The following is a 19,226-nucleotide window of genomic DNA, read 5'->3' on the forward strand; positions in this document are numbered from 1 at the left end:
GAAAAACAAAATAATTCTTGCACTCAAGAAGCTTATATTCTATTGGAGAGAAATATAAGGCACACAACAAAGAAAATACAAGATAATATACAAAATAATTTCAGAGGGGAGTGAACTAGTAATTAGGAAACCCTAAAAGGCTTCCTGTAGGAGGTGTCAGTTCAGCTGAGTCTTAAGGAGGCCTTGGTGTCCTTGCCTTCCAAGAGGCAGAGGTGAAAAGGGAGAGCAAATCAGGCACAGGAACTCACTGATGGATGCTCTGTGATTGAACCCCATCATTCTGGAAACCAACTTGCAATTATGTAAGAAATATTACTACCCTTTATCTAGTAAGCCTTCAGCTGGGTTTATACACCCAAGGAAATACATGACAGATAAGAAGGGATCTATATGTACTAAAATATTCATAGCAGCATTATTCTGAATAGAAAAAAGGTAGAAACAAACTGTGTGCTCACCAATTATAGAACTATGGTGTATAAATGCAACAGAATTAATGTGCCATGAGAAAAGGAGGTTAATTTTTCGGAGAAACAAGGGAAGACCTATATGAAGAGTGAAGAAAGCAGAACCCCAAGTACAATGTACACAATACTGCAACGTAAATGAAGAAAACACTAAAAAAGTAAAAGAACGTAAATAAAAAAAATGAATGTCTGATTCAATTTATTAAACTTAAGGTACAAATCTGTTATATAAACACAGAACACTATAAATATAAAAGCAATTTGTACTATCATTCAAATGGTAGTTTTGCTTACCTGTTGTGTTTTTTTAATAGAAAGTTATGGAGGGAGTGTTTTGCTAGAAAGTGACTGGTGGGGAAAAATAAAGTATATCAAAATCGAATAAAATGTTGTGAAGTACAATTTATAGGCAGCATGGTTGATAGCTAGACAGTTGGCCTCAAATCCAAGGAGACTACCATTTAAATACCACCACTGTCATGTAAGGGTTCCATGACACAAATAGTTTAATTAACCCCTCACTATCCTAGGAAACTATCTAAGACTTTAAGTTGCAGAGTGGATGACAATTTCATTGGCAGAGGAAATTACTTTATCAGGGAGTTCCCTATACTACTGAAATCCCAGGTCCAGTCCCTTATCCTTATCCCTACAAAGTATATAATTTAATAAAAGATGAAACTCAGGCTCAAGAACCCATACCCCACTAAAACCCCCTCTAAGGTTCCCTCTGTATGAATCTAATAGGTACCTATTTATTTATATGTTATCTCACCCCATTAGAATGTAAGCTCCTATTACCTTCTGAACTGTTTTTGCTTCTCTTTATATCTCTACCATTTAGTACACTACCTACTACATAGTAAGCACTTAAATTGTTGATTGGTTAAAAAAAAAAGTTCTAGCTCTTAATTTTCCTTTGCTAATCATTCATTCAACATATATATGAGCATCTACTTACTATATGTAAAGCCAGAGATGGGCTGGAGCCAGCGTCTACCAGCTCAGGAGAGCCTACTGTTAAACTTTTGGTGCGAGCATTTATATGCCAGATATCACAAGCTACAAACCAGGGCTTGATTTACTGTTTTGTTTGCTGATTGCCAAGATTTATGAAAATGATAGGGAAAAAAAATGTTCATAATGAAGATTAAACTTAAAATTGCTTCCTGAATTTTCAGAAAGCTGATTGTTAAATATTTGCCAGCACACGCTTGTGCTAAGTACTATGGAGAATTCGAAGAGTTAATTAAGTATGACTATGGTTGATTATTTACTCATACTTTTTGCTGTACCTGTAATTCTCAACCCTAACTCTCTGTTGAATTTTTATCCGATCTTGAAAGTCCAATTCAAGCACCTCCTCCTCTAGAAAGCCTTTACTAACTGCATCCCAATTTTCCAGGAATGATCTTTTCACCTCTGACCTCACTTAGAATTTTGAATTTTGCTTTCAGCAATCTAACAAACTTAGCCTGTATTACTTTGTGCAGCAGCTCTTTGTTTAGGCTTTATCTCCACTATTTAGACTCTGTTCTGAGCAGGGACTATCTTCTCTAAACCTCAAATCTAACCCTAGTTCATTGTTTTCCACACTGTAGGTGATTATTATATATTCATTGAATGGCATAAAGCAATGTCTCTGATTTCCAGAAATCTAAAATTACTTAGGGGAAAAATGTGAGACCCAAAACAGTCATATAGCCAAAATGTAGTGAATACAATAGAGGAGGCTGGGCTGATTAGAGAACATTTCATGGAAAAGATGGGATTTGAGCTAGGCTTTGAAGAATAGGTAGGAGAAAGGGGAAAAGAAGAACATTCCAATGTAAAAGGACAGCATGAGTAAAAGTAACCAAAAGCTGTTCTGACAAGGAAGGCAAGCAGATCATTTTGACTAGAGTGGAAGATTCATGCAGGGAAATAGTGGAAGACAGCACCCAAAAGGTATGCTGGAATCAGACTGTGGAAGGCTTTGAATAATAGGTTAAGGTGTCTGAACTTTATCCTCTGGGCAATTGAGAGCTATGAATGACTTTTCAGCAGGAATGTGATATAAATAGTATTAAACTGAGTCTGGTCTCTTCTGTGTGTTCATCCTTCATTGCCGAAGACCATGCCATCAAAGAAATGATGACATGACTTGCACTTGACTTTGTTTTGAGTGAGGGAGGGCTGTGCAGGTCACCAGCCTCACTTCTCCTCCAGAGCCGTCTGAATCTAGTGACCAGATATTCATCAGGATGACTGGAGATGACCCAGGATGAGGCAATTGGGGTTAAGTGACTTGCCCAAGGTCACACAGCTAGTGAGTGTCAAGTGTGTGAGGTGAGATTTGAACTCAGGTCCTCCTGACTCCTGCACTGGTGCTCTAAGCACTGCACCTCCTAGCTGCCCCTATGGTCTCTTCTGAACTTAAATGGAATGATATACACTCTCAATTTAATTACTATCTATTGACTATTAGCTGAGTTGGGGGCCTTCACACTATGTGGGAAAAAAAAAATCTAGGCCTAGGGTCCTACTAGGGAGGAAAAAAGAAGCTGGCTTTAGAGGCAAATTCGGAGTCTTTATTTAGCATGAAAAGATAAGGCTCTCAAGAAATAACTGCTTTCTTTGCAGTGTAAATAACTTTTTAAAATTGCAGCTGCTGCTAGTTGTGGGTGTCTGAAGAGCTCTAGAGCTCATCCAAGCTGCAGTTTGTTTTCTGGAAATGTGGACACAGGAGGTGATTAGGAAGGACTCAAAACCATATTTCTTACCTTTTGGGGTTGATCTTTCTCTTCTGTTTGTTGCTCACACCAGGAGGATTTGTAGGCGCCTTCCCCCTCCTACAGGGCACTCCTTTCTTCTTCTCTGGCTCTGAAACCTTTTCACCAGACACTCTCCCTGCACCTATTGCCCGGGACAGCTGAAAATACCAGTTGTATGGTCATCACAGGGCTCAAAGCCTTGGAGAACTCCTGAGCCAAGTGATAAAAGCTTAATCAGAAGCTTAAGTCAAGGTGCTCTCCACAGCCCCAATCCCATGTCTTTTCCCTTCAGTTGATAAATGGGCTGAAACTCATTTTACAACTAGATAAACTCTTTTACTCATTTTACAACTAGATAGACTCTAGTTGGTATATAATTCCTGTGGACCAGGAGTATCTAACTCTCACAGCCTATAAAATTCTGAATAAAGCCTGACCCAGATTCAAATGTAGTTGGGAAATGTTTATATACATACATACATATACATACATATATATATATATACATATATTTGTATCTAGATAAATAGATATAATACAATCTAGATGATGTTACTTTGTGGTTTTCGAAAGCAATATGCAGCCATCAGAGATCTGTTTCTATCTGAGTTTGAACCACTGACCTAGACCACTATTGTAAACTAGGTTCTTTGGAGTGGAAATTTAACCTCTGATAAAAGACCAGAGACATAACGAAACTAGGCCAGGCCCTTTCTCAAACTTTTGGCAACCTAGTCCTACTCCTCTCTCTCTAATCCTTCACTGACTACCTAGTCAAAATGCAAAAGAGTAAGTTATGTGTATAATAGTCAGGGGAGGAGGGACAGAGAAATTCTGGAGTCTCATATCCTAGAGCAGGGGTGGGAAACCTGTGCCCTCAAGGTTACATGTAGCCTTTTAGGTCCTCAAGTACAGCCCTTTGACTGAATCCAAACTTCAAAAAACAAATCCCCTTAATAAAAGAATTTGTTTTGTAAAACTTGGGGTCAGTCAAAAGGTCGCACCCAAGGACCTAAAAGGTCACATGTGGCCTTGGGGCCACAGCTTCCCTACCCCTGTCCTAGACCTAGCTTAACCTTTCCCAAACCACATGACGGCAGTTATAAGAAACAGTGCTAAACCTGGAGACTGAGGCCTGTGTAAAAAAAAAAGAAAAAGCTGACTTGTGGAGATTCTTTATACAAGGCCTACTGCCCATGTAAAAAAGTCCTTCTACAATGCTAATACAGAACCCAAACTGGCTTGAAACACCAAGAAAATATGAGCGTTCTGTGTCTCCTCTCTCCATTCTGCTACACCCTCCCAAAATGGAAATGTGACTCTCATTTTCATAATCTTTGAGCTGGAAGGACCTCTTCACTATTCCTGCCTCTAATTTGTAAATATAAAAGATCATGCTAAGTATGCCCTTGGTCTGAGAGGTGATGTGATTTTAAGGACAGCAAATGAAGCAGCATGGTTTAGTGAATGTGGAGTCCAATGATCTGGGTTTGAATCTTCTGCTAATTTTGTGTGATCCTGAGCAAGCTGACTGCTCTATGCCTCAGTTTCCTCATCTGTAAAATGAGGGGTTTAGATGGTTTAGAAGGTCCTTTTGAGATCTAAATCTAAAAACCTATAAATCTCTCCTAAGGACTCAGCACATTATAATTTGTATTGTGGTTATCTGTGTACTTATCCCTCCCCCTTTTAAACAACCAGCTCCTTAAGGGCAAGGAATGGGTATGGGGGAAAGGGTTGTCATCTTTTTTCTACCCAGCAACCAACACAGAACACCATACACATGTCAATTCTTCAGTAGATCCAGAATTTCATTGATGGGGGTACTCTCCCTACTAGGCAGCCAGGTGGTAACAGTGGATAAAATACTGGATTCTATTATAGCCTCAGATACTTACTAGCTGTGCGACCCTGGGCAAGTCACTTAGTCTCTGCTTCAATCTCCTCAACTGTAAAATAGAGGGGAATAATAATGGCATATCTCTGATAGGGTTGTTGCGAAGATCCAGTGACTTATGCTTGACATATGTTATATGCTTAATAAATGTGTGTTCCCTCCCTTCCCTTTTCTTCCCTTGATGGAGACTGCAACTCCTCTGCAGCTTAGTAAGAATTGCTTTGTGACCAAATTCTTCTTGTGAAGAAGTGCTGTGACCAAAAAACTTCATCCTTTGTTACCAGCCAGGCCTGTCTTTAGAGACAGACACAAAGACAGCTAGCCAGCTTGGCAAGGCCTTCCAGGACTCCCACTTGGCTGACATGGCCTTCAAGAACCCAAGGCCACCTCCAGCCCATGATGAGGCATTGGAGAAGAGCTTCTGGGGAGAATTCTGTACAAGGTGGGCCCTTCATAAATGTTTTCTCAATTTAATTATGCAACTAGGTGTCTAGAGACCTGGGTTTCTCATCTCTTCTTCACCACCAACACACTTTTTGCCTCTGAACAAATCACTTCCCCAATCTCAGGCCTGGTTTTCCTATTTATAAGATAAGAGGATTGGGCTAGATGCCGTCTGATATTCTATAACTGGGGCAAGGGCCAGATAGGTTACCTTTTGTTTCTGCTGCCCCCATGACAGCGAAGATACCAGTGTCTTCAGGCTTCCACTTGTCAATCCGTAGGTGACTGCCTGGGTCATATTTTTCACATCAAGAAAGGAAAAGTCCCTCCTGGAACTTGCACACTCTTCCCCAGAGTTATTGTCACAGATGTGCAAGGAAGAGTACACTGAATGAGCCTTCTCCTTCTGTTCTGCTGGCAGAGGAAGGCTCCTGCTGAGGCAACACCATGTAAGGCGTGGCTCGGCACTTAGGGAGGGGAAGGAGCCCCTGGCCCCTGAGCTCCAAGGGTACCCTGAGTGGGAAGTCAGGTTGATTTGGGGCCAGGCTTGGGAGTCTTGGTGTTGAGCAGGGAGAGCATGGCAGTAAAAGCTTTCAAATGAGTGGCATATGCTGGTATTCTCCAGTGATCTGGGAGAGTCCTCCAAGCCCTTTGGAGGATGCTCCTGGCCCTGTGAGGAAGCCTCACACAGCTCCCAGCCATGAAGGAGCTGTTCAGAAGATACTCTTCTTCCAGATGTGGATGTCACCAACAAAGTAGTACCCCCTGAATGCAGGTGTCGGAAGAGCTGACCCTCACTTTTAATGTCAGTCGCTATGAGAAAACTACTTGTGTACACAGAGGCAAAAGAAACCTTTTTCTCAGGGACCTGTCTGGAGCAGCACGTGGCTCTGCTGGGTGTCTCCTCAGCTGCCTGTGCTTGACCAACTTTTGTGTCTCCAGTCTCTGTTCCCACATCTTCTGACCTCATGTGTCTGGGACTCTCACTGCCACTGGCTAACTCAGTAAGGATGTTGATGGAGTGAGCGGGTCCAGGAGATAAGCAAGTTGTCAAAGCCATAGTGGATGTTACTCTGTTAAGCTGCAACCCCACCCCACCTGCTGGACATTCTGTCTGGGAGAGAGAGAAAGGCCCAACTAGAGATTCAACCTCATTTGCCTTTTTGCTGCCTCTGAGGGACACATTTTCCTGCTCCTTGCCCATGGTAACTGATATTTCTGCTCGAGTCTCTTCTTGAGGTAACTGAAGGATATACTTTGGAAAAAATGTCTTGTTTTTCTGAGGAATGGTCAGCCCAGAAGTTGCACTTACAGCTGTAATCAAAGAAGGGAAACTACTTCCTTCTGGAGGCTCAGGACCTCTTCTGGTTCCCACAGCTGCAGAGTCGCTAAAAGAAGAATGTTGGGAGTATTTTCTGTTTGTCAATCCAAGACCCAGAATAGCAGAAAATGATGTCAATGACACATTCTCTGCAACTGAGACAGAAGGCATGGCCTCTCCTGACCCACAGCCCTCACTGCTCTCCTCTCTCTCTGAGATACCTTCAATACTCCTGCTGCATTGGCTTGGTCTGGAGTCTAAGCCACTCTCTCCCTCCTGGGCTTTATCTTTCCTAGATTCTGAGGACGTAGCAGGGGAGGCAGAATCTAGCACTTTACTTTTCTCTCCGCCTGATTCCAAAAACACCCAATTCTTTTTACTACTCAGTTCCTCCACCTTCAGTTTTTTTCTCTCAGACGGGAGTTTTTCTGACTCTGGCAAGGTTTTTCCAGGGCTACAGCTGTGCAGCCTCAGAACCATTCGGGCCCACTGACACCTTTCCTTGTCTTCCCCATCACTGAGGGGAACAGTTTCTTGATCTAGGATAGAGGTGGAAGAGTCTTGTGAAATGGGACTGAAAGATTTCCTATCATCAGCCCTAAGGGTGAGAGTATGGGGGCATGGAGCACGGGCTTCCCTTAGCATCTGGTGCACCACTGCCTGCCTGTCATCTGGAGCTGGCAAAGGGTTCTGGCTGTCTATGTGATTCACCTTACTGGAGGGGATACTACAGCTAAGGGTAGGGGATAACTCAGCTCTATTCACTCTATGATGGGCACTGCCTCCTATCAGCCGAGATGTTTCCTTTTGTTTTGCTAAACTACTCAGATTCTCAGACAATGAAACTGCCTGGGCTTGCTGATGCCCCATAGGGTCAGGCCCTACTGGAGACATGACCCGGGGGCTCAAAATGACACCCCCACATGTAGAGGCCCTGGTACTCCCCGGGCCTGCCAGGCCCTTTCCCCCCTCAGCCTCTTTCGTGTCAGGGCCCAGGTTTTTCTTGTCACACAGCCTGGTCTCCCTTGGCTTCTTGATACTTTGACTGGTTTTCATCTTCTGGTATATTTTCTTAAAGGTTTCATCCCCATACATTTGCCATTTCTCTTGGGAGAACATCTTCAGTTTTTTTTGACTAAATTTCTTTCCTGCCACTTTGCATCTCACAGAGGTCCCTTCCCCACTCAGTTTTTTCCCCCCATTGTGATCTTCTATTGGTGTCTGGTTATCAGTGGGATGACTCAGGGGAAGATCCTCCACTGCAACTTGTCTGACCAGGGCCCGAGGGTGACTGCTGGGACAATCCATAGACCTAGGTACAGAACCAGAACTATCACCAGGCAGATGATGGGAGGTGCCAGGACTCGGGGGCTGCTTGGAGAGGCAAGATGCCCAAGGGTTCTCTGCCCTCTCCTGGAAGGTTCCGGTGCCTTCAACAAAGGGCAAGGAATTGCTCCTTGTGACAGGGACACAATCCACAGTGGTGGAAAATTGAGTAGGGACTGAGTGGAAGAAGAGAGGCTTGGATTTCTCAAGCGGAGTGTAGGTGGATTTGACGGAGCATAATGTAATATTCTTCTTCCGGGTGGTATTGAGGGATCTGATGTCAAAATGGAAGGAATCCTTGTAAGTATAAGGCATAGGGAGATCGATGCTTCCCTGTTTTGAGAGGATGGTCTTTCTGGGCCTGACATTGTCCAATTGGGTGTCATCTACCACAGCCTTGTTGTGCGAGATGAGTTTGGAAATGTGTTCCTCCAGCTTCTTTTTCTCCAGCATCAGGGCAGTTGCTCTTTCCCCAAGAGGGACTTTGGCACCAGCTGATGCCATTCCTTTTGGAAGCCCAGGAGGGTCATTCTCTGACTCCACACTGTGTTCAGACAGGCTGTGCAGAGGACTTGCAGATAGCACCTGCTGCTCTACGCTGTCAGACCGTGAGAGGTAGCCTGAGTCAGTGCTCTCACATTTCTTCAGCTTGCCTTCAGATCCCTTCAAGTCCCAGTGCTTCTCAGAGTAGGTTGCTTGCTGTCTTTGCAGCTGGTTGTGCTTACTGGCTGTTGGAGATCGCTGATCCTGCGTCTTCCATCTCTGCGGCATGCCTGATGGCAAAAGCCCTGGGGAAGCCCTGTGTGGAGGCTCCAACGGGGCCTCCTTGTCTGAGTCCCCAAGAGATCCATGACCTGGAGAAATCTCGAGTTTCATATCCAGACTCTTGAATGAAAAAGAATTCAAAGCCGAGGGCCCTGTCTGCCCAGTTCTCAGAGTATTGGGAGAGGTAGTGATTTCCAAAGTCCTATCTTCCTCTCCCACATCTTCTTTTTCCTCGCCACTCTGCTCTGTTTTGGAGGGCTGTGGGAGGGTTTCTCCCAGTCTATCACCATCCTCCAGGAGGCTGCTGCTGTCAGACTCTGATGACAGTCGAGTGTTGTTGATGTGTGTCTGAGTTCTTCTATGCTTGTACAGATTGCTCTGGGTCTTGAAGGCAATGCCACAAGTGGTACAAGGGAAAGGTCTCTCTCCTGTGTGGGAACGGATATGCTTCTCCAGCACACTGGGCTTTAGGCAGTCCCGCCCACAGTGCTGGCACAGATACTTCCCTGCATTCCGGGACTTCCCTGGGCTTCCCAAAGTTGTGCTTGAACAGGAGGCAGCAGGGGACAAGACAGGTAGAGCACCCACGATGTTCACAGTCAATGTTTGGTTCTGGGACTTCCTTGGCTGGGATGCTTCTGTCCTCTCTGAGTGTAGCAATGGGCTCAAAATGAAGGGAAGGTTGCTGCTCTCCAGGCTGAAGCTGCCACCACTGGCTACCAGTGAGTGACTTGGTTGGAAGCCTCCAGACTGAACTGGGTGATACAGAGGGATGGTAAGGGCCTTTAGATACACTGTTGGAGGCAGACTTTGTTCGGGTTGCAAGATGACAGGGCTGGTGAGATGTGGTGATGTCTGCTTGCTATGGGAAGCCTGGAGGCACAGGGTCTGTACTGGCTGATTTGTGGCTGGTGTGGTTGAACAGCTGGCTGGGGGCACCTCCATCTCACATCCTCTGGAGCATCCCAGGAATTGGAATGATCTGCAGGCAACAATTACAGACACCTGAGTTTACAGTGAAATATAAAATCATTGAATTTCAATGCTGAAATATACCTCAAAAATGAACCAATTCACAGAATCTGCTGCATGTCAGAGGGGAAAAGGACCTTAGAAATCAGCTAGTCCAACCCCCTCATTTTATAACTGAGCAAACTAAAGCCCCACTTAAGACAAATCTATAACTTGAACCCAAATTTCCAGACTGCCAACCCAGTGCTTTTTCCACTATGTTATTATCTTCCCAGCTCATATATAGCACAGCTAGAACAAGAATCCTGGGATCTAAATTCCTCATTCGGGGCTCCTACCCCAACAAACTAAGCCCGTTCTCATCTCTACACTTCTACTCATGCTGTTCCCTTTGCATAGTAGGTCCTTCCCATCTTGACTTCTCCAAATCCTACCCATCCTTCAAGGTCCACGTCAAGTCCAACTTCCAGCAAAAAAGCCTCAACACATTGATGAAAACTTTCCAATGAACTCGAAAACCAACTCACTGTCTTTCCATCCATTTAGAATTTGATAATCACCCCTTCTACATCATTCAATAAGTGTTTGTGGAGCACTGACTGTGTACCCAGTACTGTGCTATGGGTATACAAAGATGAGCCAGATAGTAGGACTCCTTCTCTTAGGGAACACAGTTTATTTGGGAAAACACACATACACACACACACACACACACACTCCTTAAGATTAACGTACAATATCTCAGTTTTTACAATGTCCACCTGTGTGACCCTGTAGGAGACATTTCCCAAGTTAGACCTTGCTCTAATAGTCTATGCTCTAATTTCTAAAAACCTTTACAATCCTAACACTCAGTGTTCTAATCTTCCCAGCTGTTAACATTTTAAGTTCAAAGAGTCCCTTTCAGCACTTACGTGCTGTGTTTTCTATGGTCCCTCTTCATTCTGACAGACCCACATACTCTTTTCATAAAGTCCACAACTGGAACTGCTTGATAAATGCTGAAACTGAAGGAAAAAATGCTTGACAAATGTTTGTTGAATGAATGGATGAACTTGGCTGTTCCTTCCAACAAATGGGAGTGTGAAACACTTAAAGCTTGGATCACATTGCACCCTCGGAATTTCCCTTCCTTGAAAACTGAGTTTGAGTAAGTTGTTTTATTTTAAAAGGTGGAGGGGTGGGGGGGAGAATAAATTTAGAGATAAAACAGGAGCAGTTCCAGAATTGACATGAATTGATAGGAAATAAAGATGAAGATTTTTCTAAAAACATCATCACTGGAAGCTTCAAGAACCAACTGGTGTACTCTGCCCCATCTACCCCACACCCATTTTAGGAACCTGGGATCCGGAGAAGCTAAGAAACTTGCCTAAACTAACACAAATTGCCAGAGGTGGGACTAAAGGCAGATCCTCTACTTTCAAGACCAATATTCTTTCTACTATACCATGCTGCCTCCTGTGGGGTTGGGGGGGAGGGGGGTATGAACCTGCATGGGGCTCATGGACTGATTTTCAAGGGTCTACACACTTGGACTGCGAATTTTTTTCTTTATTTTCACTAACTTCTAACTGAAACTTCGTATTTCCTTCAATTGTGAATTTTAAAATATATACATGTGTATATATACATATATGTATGTATTATATATACACATATACACACATATACATATGTATATATATATATATACATATATGTATTTTCCTAGGATGGGTCAATGATATACACAAAAAGGTTAAGAACTCCTAGCCCACAGAATTTTTCTGAAGAACACAAAATATTTTTAATCCAGTAGCCTATGACTGTGAACCAGGCTTACTCTTTATATTTTTCAGGCTGTCTGGGGAATTATAAAATGCTTAAGATCACATGGTTTACTGATAAAATATGTGAGATCAGATCCAAGCTGGCTGACCCCCACCCATCTCTCAAGTGATTTTATTCTTAATGCTGCTAGAGGTTCAGAGATCTTCTGTTGGGGTCCTTTGCAAATGATTTTTAATTTGCAATGAACTTGGTAAATCTTAAAGCACTATGGAAATTCTAGCTATTATCATCCTCATTGTCACTGTATTTTTGTAAGAGGCTCTGAATGCTCCATCTTGGTGCTTGAGTTCTGATAAAGGAAAAGAGGTTAAAGGTTAGCATAAATTGGGGCAGGGGACTAAATTGCCATATATTCTGGAAGAAATCATCACAGAAAGAAAGAGCTATTTTCTTGATCATCTTGGTTGGAAAGGAAAAAAAATCCCTGAATGGAGTAAGGATTCAGTTTGACAAGGACTTATATGTTTCAGGTAAGTGCTAGACCATAGGAATACCAGGACAAAAAAAAAAAAGGCAAAAAACCAAAGAGCCCCTATCCTAGGAACGTTACATTCTCTTTGGGGCAAAATGGGGGAGAGGAGAGGATAAAATGTACACAGAGCAATAAATTGAAAAGAAATACAAAGTAATTTCCAGAGAGAGAAGGCACTAGTGACTGGAGCAGGGGTGGGGAACCTGCAGCCTTGACACCACATGTGGTCCTCTCAGTCCTCCAGTGCAGCCCTTTGACTGAGTCCAAACTTCACAAAACAATTTCCCTGGACTGGAGGATTCAAGATGGAGAGATGGTGGTGAGTGGTAAGGGAGGAGATGGGTGATGTCATGAGACATCATGAAGGTGAACCAATAAAGATGATAGGACACTAAGGGGAATGAGCGTTACCAAATCTCCAGAGGTAGCATAAATTTCAGAAGTCATTTAGTCCAACTCATATTTGAGAAGGAACTGCTCTACTCCCTGACAAGGATCAACTGAGCCCAGACTGACCACCTCAAGTGATAAGAACACTCCACCACCTGAAATAATTCATTCCGAGCAAGAAATAGCTGTAACTCTTATGTCATTCAGTAGGAATCTGCCCCTCTGCACTTCCATCAGTTACTCCTAGTTCAGCCTTGAAGGCAGCTAGATGATGCAGAGGACAGAATGCTAGGCCTGGCGTCAGGAAGACACAAGTTCAAACCCAGCCTAAGACACTAACTGTGTGACCCTGAGCAAGTCACTTAACTTGTTCACCCCAATTTCCTCATCTGTAAAATGAGGATAATAATAGCACCTATCTCCTAAGGTTGTTGTAAGGACTAAATAAGATAATAATTGTAAGGTGCTAAGCACAGTGCTTGATACATAATAAGCACAATATAATTGTCAGCTATCATCACCATCACCATCATCATCATCATATTATATTACTCCTGGTTCTAGCACGGAAGGAGCTAGGTGGAACAGAAGATAGGATGCGGGGGGCGGAGCCAAGATGGCGGAGTAGAAAGACGCACATACACATAGCTCCGAACCCACAACCCACAGAAGGGTTACAGGGGAGTAACTCACGGAGAATTCTGCACCCAGAGGTCACGGAATATTGGAGCGAGGGAGATTTCTGTTCCTGAGGGACCTGCAAACCTCTCGCGGGGGGTCCTTTGCACTGCGGACTGGGCGCCAGGACTGGGAGCTGAGGGCAGCCCTGCTGCGCCCGCGGCACTGGGAGGAAAAGATCCAAGCGGGCTTCGGGGAAGGGATCTCCAGCGGCCACGCGGGTCCCTCCACCCACAGAGGGACCTGCAAACCTCTTGCAAAAGGTCCGTCGCGCTGCAGACGCGGAGCCCAGCCCAGCCCAGACCTGCTGCGGCCACGGCACCAAGAGAAACAGACCCGAGCAGGCTTCAGGGACGGGATCTCCAGCGGCCGCACAAGTCCCTCTGCCCACAGGTGATAGGGGTCGGTGAGAAAGTCTCTTTCGCGGGTCGAGAGCGGAGTGGGGTGCCCCCATGATTCGGGTCCCCCCGGGAGGTAGAAGCTGAGAGGCGGCTGCAGACAGGGGCTCCCCAAGGGGGCAGGAGCCTGGATCCATTGTGGAAGGTCTGTGCATAAACCCCCTGAGGGAACTGAGCCTGAGAGGCAGCCCTGCCCTGACCTGACCACCTGAACATAATCTCATACTGAATAGCAGCCCTGCCCCTGCTAAAAGCCCTAAGGCTGGAAGCAGCATTTGAATCTCAGTCCCCAAACGCTGGCTGGGAGGATCAGGAGGCGAGGTGGGTGTGAGGAGAATATTCAGAGGTCAAGTCACTGGCTGGGAAAATGCCCAGAAAAGGGAAAAGAAATAAGACTATTGAAGGCTACTTTCTTGGAGAACAGGCATTTCCTCCCTTCCTTTCTGATGAGGAAGAACAATGCTTACCATCAGGCAAAGACACAGAAATCAAGGCTTCTGTGTCCCAGCCCACCCAATGGGCTCAGGCCATGGAAGAGCTCAAAAAGAATTTTGAAAATCAAGTTAGAGAGGTGGAGGAAAAACTGGGAAGAGAAATGAGAGAGATGAAAGAAAAGCATGAAAAGCAGATCAGCTCCCTGCTAAAGGAGACCCAAAAAAATGTTGAAGAAATTAACACCTTGAAAACTAGCCTAACTCAATTGGCAAAAGAGGTTCAAAAAGCCAATGAGGAGAAGAATGCTTTCAAAAGCAGAATTAGCCAAATGGAAAAGGAGATTCAAAAGCTCACTGAAGAAAATAGTTCTTTCAAAACTAGAATGGCACAGATGGAGGCTAAGGACTTTGTGAGAAAGCATGATATCACAGAACAAAGAGAGAAGAATGGAAAAATGGAAGATAATGTGAAATATCTCATTGGAAAAACAACTGACCTGGAAAATAGATTCAGGAGAGATAATTTAAAAATTTTGGGACTACCTGAAAGCCATGATCAAAAAAAGAGCCTAGACATCATCTTCCATGAAATTATCAAGGAAAACTGCCCTGAGATTCTAGAACCAGAGGGCAAAATAAATATTCAAGGAATCCACAGAACACTGCATGAAAGAGATCCAAAAAGAGAAACTCCTAGGAACATTGTGGCCAAATTCCAGAGTTCCCAGGTCAAGGAGAAAATATTGCAAGCAGCTAGAAAGAAACAATTCAAGTACTGTGGAAACACAATCAGGATAACACAAGATCTAGCAGCCTCTACATTAAGGGATCGAAGGGCATGGAATAGGATATTTCAGAAGTCAAAGGAACTAGGACTAAAACCAAGAATCACCCACCCAGCAAAACTGAGTATAATACTTCAGGGGAAAAAATGGTCTTTCAATGAAATAGAGGATTTTCAAGCATTCTTGATGAAAAGACCAGAGCTGAAAAGAAAATTTGACTTTCAAACACAAGAATGAAGAGAAGCATGAAAAGGTGAACAGCAAAGAGAAGTCATAAGGGACTTACTAAAGTTGAACTGTTTACATTCCTACATGGAAAGACAATATTTGTAACTCTTGAAACATTTCAGTATCTGGGTACTGGGTGGGAGTACACACACACACATGCACACACGCACACATACATAAAGGCAGAGTGCACAGAGTGAACTGAAGAGGATGGGATCATATCTTAAAAAAAAAAATGAAATCAAGCAGTGAGAGAGAAATATATTGGGAGGAGAAAGGGAGAAATTGAATGGGGCAAATTATCTCTCATAAAAGAGGCAAGCAAAAGACTCATTAGTGGAGGGATAAAGAGGGGAGGTGAGAGAAAAACATGAAGTCTACTCTCATCACATTCCACTAAAGGAAAGAATAAAATGCACACTCATTTTGGTAGGAAAACCTATCTCACAATACAGGAAAGTGGGGGACAAGGGGACAAGCAGGGTGGGGGGGATGACAGAAGGGAGGGCATGGGGAGGAGAATGCAATTTGAGGTCGACACTCATGGGGAGGGATAGGATCAAAAGAGAATAGAAGTAATGGGGGACAGGATAGGATGGAGGGAAATATAGTTAGTCCTATACAACACAACTATTATGGAAGTCATTTGCAAAACTACACAGATTTGGCTTATATTGAATTGCTTGCCTTCCAAAGGGAAGGGGTGGGGAGGGAGGGAGATAAAGAAGTTGGAACTCAAAGTGTTAGGATCAACTGTAATGTTCTTACCACTAGGAAATAAGAAATACAGGTAAAGGGGTATAGAAAGCTATCTGGCCCTACAGGACAAAAGAGAAGACGGAGACAAGGGCAGAGAGGGATGATAGAAGAGAGAGTAGATTGGTCACAGGGGCAATTAGAATGTTTGGTGTTTGGGGGGGAGGGGATAAAAGGGGAGAAAATTTGTAACCCAAAATTTTGTGAAAATGAATGTTAAAAGTTAAATAAAAAATAAAAAATAAAAAAAAAAGAAGATAGGATGCTAGATCTGGAGTTAGGAAGACCTGAGTTCAAATCCAGCCTCAGACGCTTAAAAAGCTGAGTTTCCCTGGGGACATCACTCAATTTTTGTTTTACTCAGTTTCCTAGATTTTAAAATGGGGTTAATAACAGCCCTACTTCACAAGATTATTGTAAAGATCAAATGAGATAATAATTGCAAAGTGCTTAGCACAATGGTTGGCACATAGTAGGCATTTAATAAATGCTTTTTTCCTTCCTTCCTTTGGAGGCCAACCAGAACAATCTCTAAGTCCCGTGACAACTGGCCAGATACTTGAATTCTTCAGCCAGGCCCCTTCCCCAAGCCAAAACCAAAACTTTTTTTCCAAGCCCACACACATTCCCACACTTACACGTAAACAGTAAAAATAGAGGAATGTTTAGGTGGCCATTGGCAGTATGGTACACAACTGGTAAGTATCTGAGTCTGGATTTGAAATCAGATCTTCCTGACTTCAAGGCCCAGGTCTCTAGCTACTGCACCACCAAGCTGCTGCCTAGGCAAAATTAGCAATAATTGATGGAAGGTGCAGAGAGAAAAAGTACTAGACTTGAGATTCAGGGAGTCCTGGATTCAAATTCCATCAGAGATTATGGATGCTGTGACCAAGGACAGTCACTAAATCTCTCTAAGCTTCAGTTTTCTCATTTGTAAAGTGGGGACAAAAATTGTACCTACCTCACAAGGCTGCTGTGTAGCCCAAATGAAAAGCACACTGAAAACTCTGAAGTAGTATACACATGCCAATCATTGATTAGCTTCTGTAAGCCTGTTTCCTCTTCTGTGCAGTGAAGGACTTGGACTAGACCATTTCTAAAGCCTCTCCTGGCTCTAAATTCTATAATCCATTAACTAAGTCCTCTGTTTAAAAAAAAAAGTCATTATACACCACAGAAGAATTATAAACAAAAACTCTAAGCATCACAAAGAACAGGCTACCGCACGGTCCCCTAATTTTCATATCCAAACTACCTGGTTCTACTTGGGAAATAAACTTCCTCCCTTCAGCAGCCTGACATAGTCACTGAGGTCACCAGGCCTTTTACCCTTCTCGGACTAGCAATTTGAGGAACTTACCCAGACCTGTAAGATACAACTCAGGACCGGATGTAAGACTTCCCCTGAATAGAGAGGTACAACAGAAGATTCCTTCTCGAACATCTGTTCAAGTGCCACATAAGGCCAGAGCACCAAATGGTAAAAACAGCAGTAATCACTAACAGGAATAGAATGCTCACTGTGTGCCTGGCCCTGTGCTAAGCACTTTACAATTATCTCTTCTCATTTGATCTTCACAACAATCCTAGGAGGTCGGTGTTATCATTATTTACATATTTATATTATATTATTATTATATTTATTTATTATTATCTCATATATATTATATTTTGTATATGTAATATACAAAATATAAATAAATTATATTTATATATAAATCTCCCATTTAAGAGATGAGGAAACAGACAGAGATTAAGTGACTTGCCAGGGTCACAGAGCTAGGAAATATTTGGGGCTGGATTTGAACTCAGATTTTCCTCCCTCCAGGCCCAGTGTTCTATCCTTTCCTTCTTAACGTAAATTTTAGAGAGCTCAAGCTTTATTATTATTTTCATTCAACTTGTGATTTCAGCCTTGTAAAGCACTTTCCATGTGGAAACTTTCCCCATTAATGAAGATCAACAGCTCATCTATAATTTAATAGTCTTACAAAAGACCCTGGGGCATGGAGAAGAAATGGAACACAGTCAATCAAGCAAGCAAGCATCTATTAAATGCCTACTGTATACTATGCTCCCAAAGAGCTTCTGTTTCCTCAGCCTTAAACCCAGGTTTTCCTGACTCCAAAGCCAGCTTTCCATAAATGAAGCTCTGATGCATAGAGATACCAGCGGGATACAATGGAACTTAAAGCCAAACACTTGGATCAAGAACTCTGCCATTTACTGTCTCTGTCACCTTGGTCAAGTCACTTGTCTATTTTGTAAAATGAAGATAACAGTACCTGAACCAATTGCCTCACAAGATTATTGTGGGTATCAAATGAGACAATCTATGTTAAAGTGCTTTAGAACCACAAAAGCATCATGTGAATATTTGTGTATTTTATAGACTGGAGTTCTTTAAGAGCTATAACTGAAAATTCACTTGGTAGCCAAGCCCCTTTCCATGAAACTTTCCACCCTTAGCTAACTTGGCTCTTTGGTAAGATACAAATGCTCCACCTGTAAGCCCAAACTTAAAGCCTTGCCAGCTTCACAGGACCCAAATGAGCTCATGTTCTCCAGGAACTAGCAAAGACAACTAGGACTGTGCCCTAGGTGCTTACATCCCGGGGGGCATGCCTCTAGCACCCTGACTCCTTCCACTATCTGCTGTCACACCAGCTACTTTTTCACCGGGCCCCATAAGACCAGGCTCCAACAGATGCCACTCCCTTCTCCTCAGGCACCTTCCCACCTGAGCAATGTGAACTACACTCTACATCCTCGGTGAGTCACCAGGTCTGGGGACTATGGGGCAGGGAACTCTGCTACTGTGGCAACTGGAAGAAATCATCATGAAAAGGAGCTACATTTGGAATCTCTTTGGGGGATAAACCCTGGATAAGATAGAGATTGGATGGAACGAACATTTATGAAGTGCTTAGGCTCGAGGGATACAAAGATAAAAACAAGAGTCTCTGTGCTCAAGGATCTTATATTTGGGGGGGGAGGTATGGGGAAGTGAGGGAGAGGGGAGAACATGTACACAGACCAGTAAATACAAGGTAGATACAAAGTAATTTCCAGGATTAGTGTGGGATCAGCTGGGGATGGAGGAAGGGAAAAAGAGCAGAAAGGAAGGAGGCAGGAGGGAAGAGGAAGAAAAGAGGGAGGGAAGAAAGGAAACATTTATTAAGTATTTACTCTGTGTAAGACATAGCCCTAACAATAGTTAGTACTAACAATAAACACAAATAAAAACAAAAGCAGTTCCTACTGAGGGGACGTACAAGGAGCTTACATTCTAACGGAATACAAC

At 43.3% G+C, this 19,226-nt stretch overlaps 1 protein-coding gene across 1 annotated transcript in view; it reads right to left on the reverse strand.

Moving 5' to 3' along the window:
* The window catches only part of ZNF831 (zinc finger protein 831), a 78,892-nt gene that overhangs the window by 38,836 nt on the left and 20,830 nt on the right, over positions 1–19,226 (reverse strand). Inside the window, exons 2-3 of the mRNA XM_072633413.1 lie at positions 5,773–9,955; positions 3,230–3,378 (exon numbers count right to left, since the gene is read on the reverse strand). Coding sequence (XP_072489514.1) covers positions 3,230–3,378; positions 5,773–9,918 — 4,295 coding nt within the window. The 5' untranslated portion in view covers positions 9,919–9,955. The remainder of the gene's footprint in view (positions 1–3,229; positions 3,379–5,772; positions 9,956–19,226) is intronic.

The sequence above is a fragment of the Notamacropus eugenii genome, chromosome 1 (assembly GCF_028372415.1).
Source record: "Notamacropus eugenii isolate mMacEug1 chromosome 1, mMacEug1.pri_v2, whole genome shotgun sequence".
NCBI lineage: Eukaryota > Metazoa > Chordata > Mammalia > Diprotodontia > Macropodidae > Notamacropus > Notamacropus eugenii.